Source organism: Chaetodon auriga, chromosome 18, assembly GCF_051107435.1.
Source record: "Chaetodon auriga isolate fChaAug3 chromosome 18, fChaAug3.hap1, whole genome shotgun sequence".
In the NCBI taxonomy this organism is placed as follows: Eukaryota; Metazoa; Chordata; class Actinopteri; order Chaetodontiformes; family Chaetodontidae; genus Chaetodon; species Chaetodon auriga.
Genome location: NC_135091.1, coordinates 18395203 through 18412861, shown reverse-complemented (window position 1 = coordinate 18412861; position 17659 = coordinate 18395203). Strand labels below are relative to the sequence as shown.

The window sequence follows — 17659 nt, the reverse complement described above, 5'->3', positions numbered from 1 at the left end:
GGATTACATTCATTATCGTGGGCTCATTTGCATATTATGTTCAAGGGAGTGGCATTTTATGTTGGTCAGTATGATGAGTTATCATACAGCTCCTGGTGCATGTGTTTAATCTCCCATACAAATACACAATTTTAAGTTGCCCTCTTTTAAATTAATTACTGTAGCTTCGCCTTGTATTTCACTGTACAGCCCTGTGTTGTAGGATGATAAATAAATGAACCTTCTACCTTGTAAACATGGTCCAGGGTATTGCTTCCCCTGGTGGGTATTGGACACGCTGATGGAATTTAGGTACAACAGTTCTGAGGTCTTTTTAATTATAGGCACAATAAAAAGCATCTTGCTGTTTTGTCATGTGACTGTTGATGACCTCATAGAGTACAGTTCCTCTAGTGCATGTTTTTAATTTGCATGTAGAGGAATGCAAACAGAAGTAAAAACACTGATGAATTCTCTGGGCAGATAATATGATCAACATCTCAACATCAAAAACTCAACATCCGGGAAACGTGGTCCAATTACTTTGACTGTGTTTGAGCACCAAGCGTCATTAATGTGAATGCAGAGTACACCTCCTCTAGACTTGGTCGAGCCTGGTGTTGTGCTGATGCTGAACACTGTCCAATAACTGGATCCAAGATTTTGTGATGTTGCCAGGGGTCTTTCAGTGGCTTTTTTCATGACTCAATCAGTTTGTTATTGTAATCAAGTTGGCTTGAGATAAAGGCATGAATCAGTTTTTTGGCATCTTTTTTAATTTAGAAATGGTCCTACTTTAGTTATGTTTATAAGGTGCAAAACTGAAGTTTTTGTTACCCTGTTGATGTGGGAATCTCGTCTAAGTCTAGCAGAGCACCAAGACTTGTAACCTCAGATTTAATCCATGGAGTTAATTTCCCCAGATTTTTAAACAGCTGCATTGTTATTTGGTTTGGCAGAGATGTACAGTTGTGTGTCATCTGCAACTATGGAAACATGCATTGTGCCCTCTAATGATGTGGCCATGTGGCGGCATCTATAATGAGAATAGTAATGGAGCAAGGCAGCTGCCTTGTGCAACGCCTAAACAGATGTCATCTCCAAGACTGACGAGACTTTCTCCCTTTGATGTGTAATTGAAACCAGTTTAACACAGTCAAAAAGCCCAACCAACTGTTCAAGACAATTGAGTAAGATATAATGGTCAATCATTTCAAATGCTGCTCTTCGGTCTAAGAGGACAAGAACTGAGACCTTATTTTCATCAGTGTTCAGTCTGAGGTTTATTCTGAGGGGTATATTCTGAAGACTGAAAAATCTCCAGGATGTTATTTTACAAAACAAGTGAATTTGCACTGAAACTCTTTCCAGTATCTTACTGATGAATGAAAGGTTTGATATCGGCTTGTACTTGGGAAGTGCATGACCATCGAGGTTGGGTTTCTTTAGTAATAGTTTTACACAGCTGTTTTAAACACATTGGGGAAGATGCCTCTTTGTAAAGATGTATTTATACTATATGAAAGTGCTGTAGGGACATGAAGTGGATGAGATCGAAGCAGTGACAGTCTTGCAGAGCTCAGTCAATGCAATGCAGGTGAATTTTCCTAATGTTACATTTGTTTAACAGGGTTTGTTGAGGTCATCTGTGTTCACATCAGCAGCAATGCTGGCTCTAATTGAGGTTATTTTGTTTTTTAAGAATGATGCAAGCTCTTTACAATATGATGCAGAGAACTGTGGACGGGTGGGGGCGGTGCTGAGTAGCTGCTCAATAGAGGGGAATAATATTCTCCACTATTGTTCCAGCATTTCCTGTAACAATCTTACAAAAGTAATCCTTTCTTGCCAAATGTATTGCTTTGTTACAGTCATGGTTTAATAGCGAATATCAGTGAACTGTGAGCCCACTTTTGTTTCAGCTGTTCAACAGATTCCCTTATCCTGTAGTGGAGGAACAGTATTTAAGGCAGATGGCATGGTATTGTTGAAGTGTTCAACCGTGTCATTTAAAGAACAGCCATAGCTGTGTGACTCAGATGATTTCCTAATATTGCAGAACTTCAGTCTTTCCGTCAAGGAATCTCTTGAACCAAAAAATCCCATTTACTCTGTTGAGATTAGGCTGGCAACAGAAAACACAGTGATGGTCAGAAATCGGTCATTCTAATACTGAAACATTGTCAGTGTTTAAACCTGTTGTCCTTTCTGAGTCTAGAAAGTTACCATGCTGATAAGTGGCTTCATTTACTTGTTGGGTGAGATTAAAATTGTCCAGTACATTCACATGATCCATATCTTTCAGTGATTTGATTTGTTGATAAATATTCAGATCTCCATTCAGGATTAATCCATCATATCTAGTGACACCAAGTCTGATCAACTGAGACATCCTGCAATAAACACCAATGAATATTTTGGTGGGTGACACAACGTGTGGAGATCTGACATCTGTCCTCTTTTCCCCCATTGACCTCCAGTGTTATGGCTCTCCTTTGTCTCCTGTCTGTCTGTCTGTCCCCTGTTTGTCAGGTCTGAGTCACTGCATAGTGTTGTGAACAATGCACAACTTGCTGGTGAAAGTACTGATTTAGACATTAATGTTAATGAAAAAGTCTTATTCAGTACTTTGCAGTTACTTTTATTTATTTCATGTCACTTTGAATAATGAAACTTTCATCTTTTTCTTGAATCCATTGACATCTGCAGCCAGATCTGATCATGGAAGCCCTGAGTGAAAACTGCTGTAAGAGACAGATCATTTCACCGTTCATTATTTCCTAACAGGTCTGTTTAAAGCTTTGTGTGCTGTAGCAAGGGAAGCAAAGATCAAGACTTTGACAAGGACTATAAATATTCACACAGACAAAAATCAGAGATGTGTTCCCACATTCAACACACAGAATACAGAACAGTAATAACTGAATATATAGAGCAAAAGAGCCACTCATTGAGATATATGGATCCTACATTTATTAACATACATACACATTGTGTTTACACACTGTTCAAAGGGTTATCAGTGCATTGGTTCAACATACAGATGTACAGGTTTATGCACAGTACAGTGACAATGTTTATATAAATATATGACATGCAATGGACAGGAGATTCATCTTCAGTGTGTTGAACAAATCACTGACATAACAGCACTTCAAATAATGAGTCAAAGGAGCTTAGAATTAGAGAAATCACCTTGAAATATTTTCCCAGAAATGATCATTCTGAAAGCTGATCGAAACCAGCTGTAAAAGAAAGCATAGACCAATGGATTGAGCATTGAATTTGACCATCCGAGCCACTTAAATGCTGCAATCATAGGGACTGGTATTGTATAATTAAGCAAAGGATTAAAGGTCATACAAAGAAAGAAAGGAGTCCAACAGAGGAGAAAGACTCCCATAACAATAGCCAGAGTTTTGGTGGCCTTTCTCTCCATATTACTGACAGTTTCTCCAGCCTTTGTGCTCTGACAGGTTGTTTTCTGAATGCTGTATGCCTGTCTCTGTGCCACCATCAGAATCTTTAGGTAGATGGTGGACATTATGATTGCTGGGAGATAAAAACCCAAACCAATTCCTCTAATTGCAAAACGTATATTTTGAAATAAAACACATGTTTTGTTAGATTGTCCTTGGTTCACTCCCAAAATCATGATGCTAATTCCATTTAGCGCAGGGACAGTCCAGCTCACCAGAATCATGATCACAGTAACATGGACATTTATTTTAGTTCTATACCTCAGAGGCTGACACACAGCATAATATCTGTCAACAGAAATGAAACACAAGTTCAAAATAGAAGCTGTAGACAAAAAGAGGTCAAAGCTGCTTCGTACTTTACAGAGTACATCTTGAAGATACCAACAAGAGCTCACAGATAGTATTGCGCTAAAAGGCAAAACGAAAAGCCCGACAAGCAGGTCAGCCACAGCCAGAGAGAGGATGAGGTAGTTTGTAGGAGTGTGAAGCTGTTTGAAGTAAGCAATAGAGATTATGAGAAGAAGATTTCCACACATGATCAGAACTGATAAAGAGCCAACGAAAACACATAATAAATATGTGGTGGTGGTCAATGTTGTCACGCCAAATACATTTTCTGATTTATTGCAGAGATGTTTGTCCTCAAAAACATCTTGAGATCTGTGGACAAAAAAAGTTAGGTTCCATGTGTAATATTGTACAAAAAGTTGTGCATTTGTTTGTCTGTGTCCCTCCGTCTGTTTATTTTATAGCGCGCACGGCGATTGTGGCAGGTGTGTGTGGCACGCCCCTTACCGGCATCTGTAGTGCCGGCGCGGCATTGGCTGCTAATGCGGGCCGGTTTATAAACCCCCGCTGTGCGGATAGTTGCTCTCTCTCCTCCGAAGCGGGTGGCGACCGTGGTGCAGCTCCGTTGAGCCAGGGCATTCCGGTGTGGTATGTACATTGGATTGTTTACCTGGTTGGCGTGTTGAGCGTGAAGCGTCTGTGCGCGTGTGTGTGCGCGTGTCCCTTCCGGTTCGCTGCTGGCGGCTGCAGTGTTGTGTGCAGGCTACCGCTAACGCAGCTGACCGGTGCCGCAAGTTAGGTGCTGCACTGATCTATTGCCACTAACTGCTGGTATCGTTTCTTTTAAAGCTTGCCCAGCGTTAGGCTGCTGTTGCCCTGCCTTGCCTCCTCTTCTTGTTTTTTTTGTGTGTGCCTCTCGCCTCGTGGTAGCTGCTCTGTTGTTCCTGTGGTGGTATAGACGTCTTTTTTTTTATGCCGTGGTGTGGTTTTACAAGTACTCAGCCTATTAAGGTGTTGAACTCAGGATTCAGGTCCTTGTCACAGCTGTTGTAGGTAGGGGCCTGCTGACCTCCTGCATGTGCATGTCTTTTGTGTTTTTTTTCTCTTCTTTTGGTTTGATTTGAGTTACTAGTTAATTTGTATATAGATATCTTGTTTGGTGTCTTTAATTTTTTTTGTGATTGTTTGAGGGTGCAGGGACCTCTGCCACAACTAGCTGTGGCCTGCCTTTTCCTCCTAGCTAAATCTGTGGGTTATTGCACTAGCTGAACATCATCCACTGTAGGAATAACGAGAGCTACACCAACGTTTTTTTTACAAAAGAAACGTAATTATTTAAAGGAAATATTTTAATGTGAATAATAAATAAAGACTGTACAAAACGTGCTACATCGTGCCTGTTTTCATTTGTGCACTTACCTGTGCATGGGCTGTGTTGGGAAACCCTCTCAGAGAAATTAAACATGAGCATACTCTTTAGGTGTAAGTCCTAAGGTGGCGTTGTCAGTATTCATAAAGGTTCCGGAGATCTGCCACTCGCAGTTCAGCTGCTGTTGTCGCAGCTAACCCCGCCACACATGTATAAATGACCATGAACAGTGAGGTAACATTTGCAGTCGTGCCTTAAATCAAGTAAATTAACAGAATCAAGTTTTCTGCAGAGAGAGGTTTTCAGTTACTTTTAGTGCTCTGTATGTTTCATAGCATACCTGTTTGATTTGCGCATCTGTCCTGATGGGAGCCCTCGGTCTCCGTGCTACTGAGAAGTATGTTCGGATTCAAAGTTTTTATTGTGGTCTCACTTGGATATTATGGTCAAGGGAGTGGCATTTAACGTCAGACAATATGATGAGTCATACAACTCCTGCGTGTTTAATCTCCCACACCATTTTGCAATTTTAATCTCTTTCAAATTACTCTTATTATTAGTTATTATTAACTTTCAATTATTTTAAATCAAATACATTTTTAATTTTACAGACAATCCACTTTATTCAGGTCCATGAAGTAGAATGAAAATCTTCTTCATTAAAAAAAGTCACCTTTGAAAATCTGTACAAATAAAGTACTTTCTGCTAAAAAGCATATAAATATATGTTTAAAATGTGTAAATATGTATGAAATGTTCTCATGGCTGATTAACTTAATTGTTTAATGTACCACTGTGTTGATGCTGTTTTCCCATTACAATATCACAAAACAATATGTGTGTAATATGGCACAATTTTTACTGAGTTGTATATTTTTTCTCATGTGAACTAGTTACAAACACTGTATTTAATATCTATATATATATCACATGTGCATTTATTATGGGCAACAGTATTCTTATAATGGAAGTTATTTAAGTAATAGGTTTCAATATATTGAAATTAATGACTACATCACACCCCAGAAGAGTAACCTGTGGTGTTCCACAAGGTTCAGTATTGGGACCTAAGTTATTTATACTGTATTTAAATGACATTTGTACAGTGTCTAATAAGTTAAAAATTGTTATTTTTTCTGATGACACAAATGTATTTTGTTCCGGGAGGATTTGAAAGAAGTACTGATGACAGTAGACAAGAGTTGTATATTTTTTCTACAAAATTACTTCTACAATTTTGTGTAGTATACACTCAATAACAAATTAATCAAGTTTTGTTGAGTAGTTTCAGGTTAATTTACCTCAAGTAATGTAAGCTGGGAGACTACATACCAACTGGAAGGCCACCAGGTAAGACGGCTAGCAACAGAGAGTAGCTTATGACCTAGCTTCTTAGCCTTAGCTACCTTGCTAGCTTCAAGCTAGATGTGTGTATTTCAGCAACCATGCCTGCCTCAGCTCCACTGACCTTCCAACCCATTTTTAGATTCGCCAGGAGTCAAGCACTGCCAAGACAGCGACATCCAGAGCCTGAGCTTCACAAAGACTCTTGAGAATCTTATGGGTGACATCATGGACAAACAGTTTTTCCATCTCTAGTCAATAAATATTTAATGATTGTAACTGTCCTTCTAATCAATATTAATACTGATCACTAACAGCAGCTAATTCTTTTAACTTCACAATTCAGAATTCATTTGGGAAGTAAATAAGTTTATGAGGTACACATTTGAATTTTCAGTGATTAACAGTGATAGAGTGCACACAAATGTGTTTTTCCTACTTTAAAAAGAAAGATTAAAGATATTTTAGGCAATGTGTGGTTCAGAAGGTGTTTTTATTAGTTGTTTATACCACACCAGAGGCCAGATATGTAAAAGTCAGTGGCAGCTGACGACTGATAATTTGAAAGGCCATGAAAGTGGACTTCTTGAATATATGAAGATATGAGATATATGAAGAATATTGAAGTGAATATTAATAAACATGTTTTCTAATCATGAATACAATAAGCGGTCAGGATGAACCAAGACAGACACTTTTTACTGAAGTTGGTTTTGTACAGTGAAACAGAGAAGTTATCCTTCCACAGTGTAACATTCATAGTGTTGTGAACAATGCACAACTTGCTGGTGAAAGTACTGATTTAGACATTAATGTTCATGCAAAAATCTTATTTAGTACTTTGCATTTACTCTTATTTATTTCATGTCACTTTGAATGATGAAACTTTCATCTTTTCTTAAGTCCATTGACATCTGCAGCCAGATCAAATAATGGAAGCCCTGAGTGAAAACTGCTGTAAGAGACAGATCATTTCACCGTTCATTATTTCCTTACAGTCCGTTTAAAGCTTTGTGTGCTGTAGCAAGGGAAGCAAAGATCAAGACGTTGAAAAGGACTATAAATATTCACACAGACAAAAATTCAGAGATGTGTTCCCACATTCAACACACAGAATACAGAACAGTAATCACTGAATTTATGGAGTAAATAAGACACAAAATCAGATATATGAATCCCACATTTATTAACAGACATACACAATGAGTTGACACACTGTTCAAAGCGTTATCACTGCATTGTGTTCAACATACAGATGTACATATTTATGCACAGTACAGTGAAAATGTGTCTGTAAATATATGACATGCAATGGACATGAGATTCATCTTCAGTGCCGAACGAATCACTGACATAACAGCACTTCAAATAATGAGTCAAAAGAGCTTAGAATTAGAGAAATCACCTTGAAATATTTTTCCAGAAATGATCATTCTGAAAGCTGATCGAAACCAGCTGTAAAAGAAAGCATAGACCAATGGATTGAGCATTGAATTTGACCATCCGAGCCACTTAAATGCTGTGATTACAGGGACCGGTATTATATAATTACTCAAAGGGTTAAAGGTCACACACAGAATGAAAGGGGTCCCACAGATGAGAAAAATTCCCATAACAATAGCCAGAGTTTTGGTGGCCTTTCTCTCCATCTTACTGACAGTTGCTCCAGACTTTGTGCTCTGACAGGTTGTTTTCTGAATGCTGTATGCCTGTCTCTGTGCCACCATCAGAATCTTTAGGTAAATACTACACATTATTGTTGCTGGGAAGCAAAATCCAAAAACTGTTGCGATGATTACTGAATTTTTATTTTGAAATAAAACACATTTCCTGTTAGATTGTCCATGGTTCACTCCCTGAATTGTGACGACAATTCCAAGTAGAGCCGAATAAGTCCAGGTCACCAGGATCATGATCGCAATAACATGGACATTTATTTTTGTTCTATACCTCAGAGGCTGACACACAGCATAATATCTGTCAACAGAAATGAAACACAAGTTCAAAATAGATGATGCACACAGAAAGAGGTCAAAGCAACCTCGGATCTTACAGAGTAAATCTTGAAGATACCAACATGAGCTTACAGCCAGTATTGCACTAAAAGGCAACACAAAAACGCCAACAAGCAGGTCAGCCACAGCCAAAGAGAGGATGAGGTAGTTTGTCGGAGTGTGGAGCTGTTTGAAGTAAACAATGGAGGTTATCACAAGAAGGTTTCCACACATTGTAAGAACAGATAAGAAGCCAATGAAAATACACAATAAATATGAAGAGGTGACAGCTGTTAAGTCAGACACATTTGCTGATTCATTACAGAGATATTTGTCCTCAACAACATCATCAGACCTGTTAACAAAGAATTTAGGTTCCATGCTTAGATGGTCATTAATGCTCACGTAACATTTGTAATAACAGGTCTTAAATCAAGAAAATATAACACAATGGTATCCAGTTTGCAGTCAAGAGAAATCTGAAGTTAATCTCAGTGCTCTGTATGTTTAATACCACGCCTATTGATCCTGTCTTGTGCATCTGTAGTTCTAACAGTCTTTGGTCTCTGTGCTGCTGAGCACACATGGATTACATTCATTATCGTGGGCTCATTTGCATATTTTGTTCAAGGGAGTGGCATTTTATATCGGTCAGTATGATGAGTTATCATACAAGTCCCGGTGCATGTGTTTAATCTTTCATACAAGTACACAATTTTAAGTTGCCTCTTAAATTAATTACTGTAGCTTCACCTTGTATTTCACTGTACAGCCCTGTGTTGTAGGATGATAAATAAATGAACCTTCTACCTTATAAACATGGTCCAGGGTATTGCTTCCCCTGGTGGGTATTTGACACGCTGATGGAATTTAGGTACAACAGTTCTGAGGTCTTTTTAATTACAGGCACAATAAAAACCATCTTGCTGCTTTGTCATGTGACTGTTGATGACCTCATACAGTACAGTTCCTCTAGTGCATTTTTTTAATTTGCATGTAGAGGAATGCAAACAGAAGTAAAAACACTGATGAATTCTCTGGGCAGATAATATGATCGACATCTCAACATCAAAAACTCAACATCCGGGAAACGTGGTCCAATTACTTTGACTGTGTTTGAGCACCAAGCGTCATTAATGTGAATGCAGAGTACACCTCCTCTAGACTTGGCAGAGCCTGGTGTTGTGCTGATGCTGAACACTGTCCAATAGCTGGATCCAAGATTTTGTGATGTTGCCAGGAGTCTTTCAGTGGCTTTTTTCATGACTCAATCAGTTTGTTATTGTAATCAAGTTGGCTTGAGATAAAGGCATGAATCAGTTTTTTGGCATCTTTTTTAATTTAGAAATGGTCCTACTTTAGTTACGTTTATAAGGTGCAAAACTGAAGTTTTTGTTACCCTGTTGATGTGGGACTTGAATCTCGTCTAAGTCTAGCAGAGCACCAAGACTTGTAACCTCAGATTTAATCCATGGAGTTAATTTCCCCAGATTTTTTCTGCATTGTTATTTCGTTTGGCAGAGATGTACAGTTGTGTGTCATCTGCAACTACGGAAACATACATTGTGCTCTCTAATGATGTGGCCATGTGGTGGCATCTATAATGAGAATAGTAATGGAGCAAGGCAGCTGCCTTGTGCAATGCCAAAACAGATGTCATCTCCAAGACTGACAAGACTTTCTCCCTTTGATGTGTAATTGAAACCAGTTTAACACAGTCAAAAAGCCCAACCAACTGTTCAAGACAATTGAGTAAGATATAATGGTCAATCGTATCAAATGCTGCTCGTCGGTCTAAGAGGACAAGAACTGAGACCTTATTTTCATCAGTGTTCAGTCTGAGGTTTATTCTGAGGGGTATATTCTGAAGACTGAAAAATCTCCAGGATGTTATTTTACAAAGCAAGTGAATTTGCACTGAAACTCTTTCCAGTATCTTACTGATGAATAGAAGGTTTGATATCGGCTTGTACTTGGTAAGTGCATTACCATCGAGGTTGGGTTTCTTTAGTAATAGTTTTACACAGCTGTTTTAAACACATTGGGGAAGATGCCTCTTTGTAAAGATGTATTTATACTATATGAAAGTGCTGTAGGGACATGAAGTGGATGAGATCGAATCAGTGACAGTCTTCCAGAGCTCAGTCAATGCAATGCAGGTGAATTTTCCTAATGTTACATTTATTTAACAGGGTTTGTTGAGGTCATCTGTGTTCACATCAGCAGCAATGCTGGCTCTAATTGAGGTTATTTTGTTTTTTAAGAATGATGCAAGCTCTTTACAATATGATGCAGAGAACTGTGGACGGGTGGGGGCGGTGCTGAGTAGCTGCTCAATCGAGGGGAATAATATTCTCCACTATTGTGCCAGCTTTTCCTGTAATAATCTTATAAAAAGTAATCCTTTCTTGCCAAATGTATTGCTTTGTTACAGTCATGGTTTAATAGCGAATATCAGTGAACTGTGAGCCCACTTTTGTTTCAGCTGTTCAACAGATTCCCTTAACCTTCAGTGGAGGAACAGTATTTAAGGCAGATGGCATGGTATTGTTGAAGTGTTCAACCGTGTCATTTAAAGAACAGCCATAGCTGTGTGACTCAGATGATTTCCTAATATTGCAGAACTACAGCCTTTACATCAAGGAATCTCTTGAACCAAAAAAATCCCCTTTACTCTTTGTTGAGATTAGGCTGGCAACAGAAAACACAGTGATGGTCAGAAATCGGTCATTCTAATACTGAAACATTGTCAGTGTTTAACCCTGTTGTCACTTCTGAGTCTAGAAAGTTACCATGCTGATAAGGGGCTTCATTTACTTGTTGGGTGAGATTAAAAATGTCCAGTACATTCACATGATCCATATCTTTCAGTGATTTGATTTGTTGATGAATATTCAGATCTCCATTCAGGATTAATCCATCATATCTAGTGACACCAAGTCTGATCAACTGAGACATCCTGCAATAAACACCAACGAATATTTTGGTGGGTGACACAACGTGTGGATATCTGACATCTGTCCTCTTTTCCCCCATTCACCTCCAGTGTTATGCCTCTCCTTTATCTCCTGTCTGTCTGTCCCCTGTTTGTCAGGTCTGAGTCACTGCATAGTGTTGTGAACAATGCACAACTTGCTGGTGAAAGTACTGATTTAGACATTAATGTTAATGAAAAAGTCTTATTCAGTACTTTGCAGTTACTTTTATTTATTTCATGTCACTTTGAATAATGAAACTTTCATCGTTTTCTTGAATCCATTGACATCTGCAGCCAGATCTGATCATGGAAGTCCTGAGTGAAAACTGCTGTAAGAGACAGATCATTTCACCGTTCATTATTTCCTTACAGGAGTGTTTAAAGCTTTGTGTGCTGTAGCAAGGGAAGCAAAGATCAAGACTTTGAAAAGGACTATAAATATTCACGCAGACAACAATCAGAGATGTGTTCCCACATTCAACGCAGAGAATACAGAACAGTAATAACCAAATGTATAGAGTAAATAAGACACAAAATCAGATATATGGATCCTACATTTATTAACAGACATAGACAATGAGTTGACACCCTCTTCAAAGGGTTATCAGTGCACTGGTTCAACATACAGATGTACAGGTTTATGCACAGTACAGTCATAAATGTCATAAATATATGACATGCAATTGACAGGAGATTCATCTTCAGTGTTGAATGAATCACTTGCATGACAGCACTTCAAATAATGAGTCAAAGGAGCTTAGAATTAGTGAAATCACCTTGAAATATTTTCCCAGAAATGATCATTCTGAAAGCTGATCGAAACCAGCTGTAAAAGAAAGCATAGACCAATGGATTGAGCATTGAATTTGACCATGCGAGCCACTTAAATGCTGCAATCATAGGGACTGGTATTGTATAATTAAGCAAAGGATTAAAGGTCACACAAAGAAAGAAAGGAGTCCAACAGAGGAGAAAGACTCCCATAACAATGGCCAGAGTTTTGGTGGCCTTTCTCTCCATCTTACTGACAGTTGCTCCAGACTTTGTGCTCTGACAGGTTGTTTTCTGAATGCTGTATGCCTGTCTCTGTGCCACCATCAGAATCTTTAGGTAGATGGTGGACATTATGATTGCTGGGAGATAAAAACCCAAACAAAGTCCTACAATTGCAAAACGTCCACTTTGAAATAAAACACATGTTTTGTTTGATCTTTCTTTGTTCACTCCTAAAACCATGATGACAATTCCATTTAGTGCAGGGACTGTCCAGCTCACCAGGATCATGATCACAATAACATGGACATGTATTTTAGTTCTATACCTCAGAGGCTGACACACAGCATAATATCTGTCAACAGAAATGAAGCACAAGTTCAAAATAGAAGCTGTACACAAAAAGACGTCAAAGCAACCTCGTACTTTACAGAGTACATCTTGAAGATGCCAACAAGAGCTCACAGATAGTAATGTGCTAAAAGGCAAAATGAAAAGCCCGACAAGCAGGTCAGCCACAGCCAGAGAGAGGATGAGGTAGTTTGTAGGAGTGTGAAGCTGTTTGAAGTAAGCGATAGAGATTATGAGAAGAAGATTTCCAAACATGATCAGAACTGATAAAGAGCCAACGAAAACACATAATAAATATGTGGTGGTGGTCAATGTTGTCACGCCAAATACATTTTCTGATTCATTACAGAGATGTCTGTCCTCAAAAACATCTTGAGATCTGTGGACAAGAAAAGTTAGGTTCCCTGTATAAATGACCATGAACAGTGAGATAACATTTGCAGTCGTGCCTTAAATCAAGTAAATTAACAGAATCAAGTTTTCTGCAGAGAGAGGTTTTCAGTTACTTTTAGTGCTCTGTATGTTTCATAGCATACCTGTTTGATTTGCGCATCTGTCCTGATGGGAGCCCTCGGTCTCCGTGCTACTGAGAAGTATGTTCGGATTCAAAGTTTTTATTGTGGTCTCACTTGGATATTATGGTCAAGGGAGTGGCATTTAACGTCAGACAATATGATGAGTCATACAACTCCTGCGTGTTTAATCTCCCACACCATTTTGCAATTTTAATCTCTTTCAAATTACTCTTATTATTAGTTATTGTTAACTTTCAATTATTTAAAATCAAATACATTTTACATTTTACAGACAATCCACTTTATTCAGGTCCATGAAGTAGAATGAAAATCTTCTTCATTAAAAAAAGTCACCTTTGCAAATCTGTACAAATAAAGTACTTTCTGCTAAAAAGCATATAAATATATGTTTAAAATGTGCAAATATGTATAAAATGTTCTCATGACTGATTAACTTAACTGTTTAATGTACCATTGTGTTGATGCTGTTTTCCCATTACAATATCACAAAACAATATGTGTGCAATATGGCACAATTTTTACTGAGTTGTATATTTTTTCTCATGTGAACTAGTTACAAACACTGTATTTAATATCTATATATATATCACATGTGCATTTATTATGAGCAACAGTATTCTTATGATGGAAGTTATTTAAGTAACAGGTTTCAATATATTGAAATTAATGACTACATCACACCCCAGAAGAGTAACCTGTGGTGTTCCACAAGGTTCAGTATTGGGACCTAAGTTATTTATACTGTATTTAAATGACATTTGTACAGTGTCTAATAAGTTAAAAATTGTTATTTTTTCTGATGAGACAAATGTATTTTGTTCAGGGGAGGATTTGAAAGAAGTACTGATGACAGTAGACAAGAGTTGTATATTTCTTCTACTGTGAACTAGTACAAACACTGTAATATCTATGTGTGTGTGTGTGTGTGTGTGTGTGTGTGTGTGTGCGCGCGCGCAATTTAATATGAGAATTAAATATATTAACCTTTGTTTTTCTTTACTTTAATTGGAATATCCTAACCTAGCAGACAATCTAATTAGGAGGAGGCAGAAGAAGAGTCAAGTTAACATTAATACTGTATGAGCACACTGATGTCCATAACTTGTGGCTGATGACCAGTCCACCTTCGGGTTTGGACTTCTGTAATCTACAAGAGGCTCCATACTGTGACTAAATGTTGTAGTGTGAAATTAAAAAAATGAAGTGTGTTGTTTCTTTCACGTAGCTGTGAACATATGCCCATTGCTTTGCATGTGAAGCAGTTGGTTAAGACAATTTACTGCTAGTTTGCTACGAAATCATATATGAGCTTATAATTCACCTGATCTATCTGATTCAGGATATGGACATTTGTGACTGTCAGAGAGAGAGAGGAGCAGGAAAGCTCCTTTTAACTGCTCTGGAGAGCGGTTTACTTCCTGCCTGTGTACTGTAGATTCTCGCTTCTCTTTTCTTTAGCGCTCTATGCTCTACCTGTTGCCTGTTGCTCAGTTTTCCCCTCATTTACCCGAGCGCGTGCTCGCTGACCAGATACTGTGTGTGGAGCAGACCGCTCTTTAGTTATTGTCCTTGGTGACTTTAACAAAGGTAACCTCATTCCATGAGCTCCCTAAATACAGACAGTTTATTAAATATCTGACCAGAGAGGAGAATATTCTGGATCACTGTTACACCACAGTAAGGGATACTTGTCACGCTGTCCTCCGTGCTGCACTGGGCCACTCTGACCACTTCATGGTCCACCTGATTCCTGCGTACTGGCAGAAACTAAAGCACTGCAAACCTGTAGTGAGGACATCAAGGAAGTGGACCAGTGAGGCTGAGATTCACAGCAAAGTAACATTTAAACAGTAGGACAATGGGAGAGAAGAGTAAAATATGGGAGAATCATGAGATAAGGGTTGATTGCCTACTAACTCTCAAATTGCTGGCTGCCACAGTAGTAAAGGGATAGGAAGAGTGTAAAGACCTTTGATGCTTCTCTTTCCACCCTTATTTTTACTATTATAATCAAGTGGGGTTTGTTCTCCATCTTATTTTACGTTCATTTTCAATCCCTGTTTTTATGTTCAATCTAAAACCAGTCTGCAATGCAAAGGGTCAGCATGCCTATGTCCTTGCTTTTGCCATGTTGTTTGTTCAGGCATTGCTCAACCAGCCCTCATGGGTCAAGGTCCAGCCACTAGAAGCTCCCTGGTGAGTTTCCCTTCCAGATCTGGCTTCTCTTTCCCTGTCCTGCCCGAGATGCTGCTGTTTGTGCTCGGCCAATTCATGTGAGATCTGTGAATCGCTGTTTGTCAGTCACCCACCTCTGGGACTAATTTATCTTGGGAGACCCTGCCAAGAACTATTGCTCCAGACAACACAGGTCCCAGCATCACAGGGATGCAGAAATCCTCTGCCATGTTAAGGTAGTGATTCTTGGAGTGGTACCATTAGCTCACTCTTCAAAAAAAGCAAAACAAAGAGCTGTTGTTGGAGTTTTGACCTCTTGAGACTTTTTCGGTTGTCTATGCACCTTGGAAGTAGATGAAGATGTGCCAGAATTTTAATCTGTCTTAGCTAAAATTGTACTCATTTTGACAATTTAACACGTAACTGCAGTCAAGGCAGAAAATCACCTGACTAAAAGGAAATTGTGCTACAACATGTCAGTGACATGTTCCGTGTGACAGTGGTGCTGTGCATTATTGGGCTTATGTTGAAACCAGTGTGTTTTTGTGTTGAGGGCCATCATCGCAGGGGAACAGAGGCCATCAGGAACAAACAAGTCTGACAGATTCATTACCATTGCAACTCAAGATATATTGGTTTATCAATCACAAACCTGGGCACTGACATTCCCCTCAGGATGAGATGAGAGCCATTGCCATGAACCCGTTGACCCTGTGACACAGATACTCTTCTTGCCCTAGCCCAGTCATTCAAGACATGATTCAGCCCAGTAAGACATTGTGTGAAATATTTGTCCTATGTTCAATCTCTTTATTTCTTCATGCTATGTTCAGGCCTAAGAGAATGACTCCTGAAGTCCAAATTCAAAAGCAGTGACACTGCCAACTGGAAGCAGTAAACTGCCCATATAATTTCTCCTTGGTCCTGAATAAACTCCATCTTCCAAAAATTGCTCAGGACTATCATGTCTATTGTTTAATTTATTTCTTTTTGTTAGTTAGTGTGTTGAGATAAAAAGTCAATACACTGACAAACAATCAGAGAAAGACAAGAACAGAAAAAACATTAAGAACATTGACATCATCAGAACAGGTTATCTTAGCTATCAGAATCAGAATCAGAAATACTTTATTGATCACCGAGGGGAAACTGTTGTTGTTGATGTTAGCGTTGGCAATGTTCTATGCAGCAAACTACAGGGCACCCCTGCCCGGCCCCTTGTAAGTGAAGAAGGATCGAGGCACCATCAGTGAACTCCAGAATGGGTCGGCACGGTGTGTCCAGTAGAATCAACATAGGTTACTGTTCGTCATGTCTATTGTGAGGATGCTTAATTGTGGCACCATTTAAGATATGAACAGATGTAGCCATAACACTGTTGACAAATTTCCTTGCTTTATCGATCTTAAGAAAATATTATCTTCATGCCAAGGTGCCAGAGGTCAAGCTGATGCATGTCCTCCTTCATCATTGTGACTTCGGGCTCTTCCTTGTGGGGAGTGGGAAAAGAAGGGTGGAAGACCTTTCCTCTATAGTCCATCACAGTCAAAGCAACAGACAGTGACATGCAGCACCCTGAGGTTGCTTCCCCAGCTCCAGAGTCACATCATGAAAAATATGAAGTTTTAACTCAAAATGACTGGACCAGTTGTTTTTATGTTGACAATATGGAAAAAGGTAGCAATACCTCAAAATTTAGATGACAGTCTGTAAACATACACTATGTTGCCAAAAGTACTGGCTCACCTGCCTTGATTCCCGTATGAACTTAAGTGACATCCCATTGTTAATCCATAGGGTTTAATATGACGTCGGTCCACCCTTTGCGGCAATAACAGCTTCCACTCTTCTGGGAAGGCTTTCCACAAGGTTTAGGAGTGTGTTTATGGGAATTTTTGACCATTCTACTAGAAGCACATTTGTGAAGTCACACACTTATATTAAACGAGAAGGCCTGGCTCTCAGTCTCTGCTGTAATTCATCCCAAAGGTGTTCTATCGGGTTGAGGTCAGGACTCTGTGCAGGCCAGTCAAGTTCATCCACACCAAACTCTCTCATCCATGTCTTTATGGACCTTGCTTTGTGCACTGGAGCACAGTCATGGTAGAACAGGAAGGGGCCATCCCCAAACTGTTCTCACAAAGTTGGGAGCATGGAATTGTCCAAAATCT

The 17659-nt window shown here is 39.0% G+C and overlaps 2 protein-coding genes and 1 pseudogene across 2 annotated transcripts; all 3 read right to left on the bottom strand.

Moving 5' to 3' along the window:
* Positions 1-3145: 3145 nt before the first annotated feature.
* LOC143336708 (trace amine-associated receptor 1-like) lies at positions 3146-4388 on the bottom strand. Its single transcript, XM_076756988.1, has 2 exons — positions 4257-4388; positions 3146-4198 (listed from the first exon to the last, which is right to left on the bottom strand). Exons 1-2 carry the CDS (start codon positions 4386-4388, stop codon positions 3146-3148), a joined length of 1185 nt encoding a protein of 394 aa, XP_076613103.1.
* Positions 4389-7838: 3450 nt separating this feature from the next.
* Positions 7839-9042, bottom strand: LOC143336707 (trace amine-associated receptor 1-like). Its single transcript, XM_076756987.1, has 2 exons — positions 8971-9042; positions 7839-8882 (listed from the first exon to the last, which is right to left on the bottom strand). The coding sequence occupies exons 1-2, from the start codon at positions 9040-9042 to the stop codon at positions 7839-7841; spliced, it is 1116 nt and encodes a 371-aa protein (XP_076613102.1).
* A 3138-nt stretch (positions 9043-12180) lies between these two features.
* LOC143336706 (trace amine-associated receptor 1-like) lies at positions 12181-13330 on the bottom strand (annotated as a pseudogene).
* Positions 13331-17659: the final 4329 nt, after the last annotated feature.

Bases quoted from the DNA above. Each gene is read 5' to 3' on its own strand.
- LOC143336708 (XM_076756988.1), bottom strand. From the start codon at position 4,388: ATGCCCTGGCTCAACGGAGCTGCACCACGGTCGCCACCCGCTTCGGAG. The intron at 4,199-4,256 runs GTAAGGGGCGTG...TAAAATAAACAG, and splicing joins CGCCGGCACTACAGATGCCG to ACGGAGGGACACAGACAAAC.
- LOC143336707 (XM_076756987.1), bottom strand. From the start codon at position 9,042: ATGTGTGCTCAGCAGCACAGAGACCAAAGACTGTTAGAACTACAGATG. The intron at 8,883-8,970 runs GTATTAAACATA...TCTTGATTTAAG, and splicing joins AGACAGGATCAATAGGCGTG to ACCTGTTATTACAAATGTTA.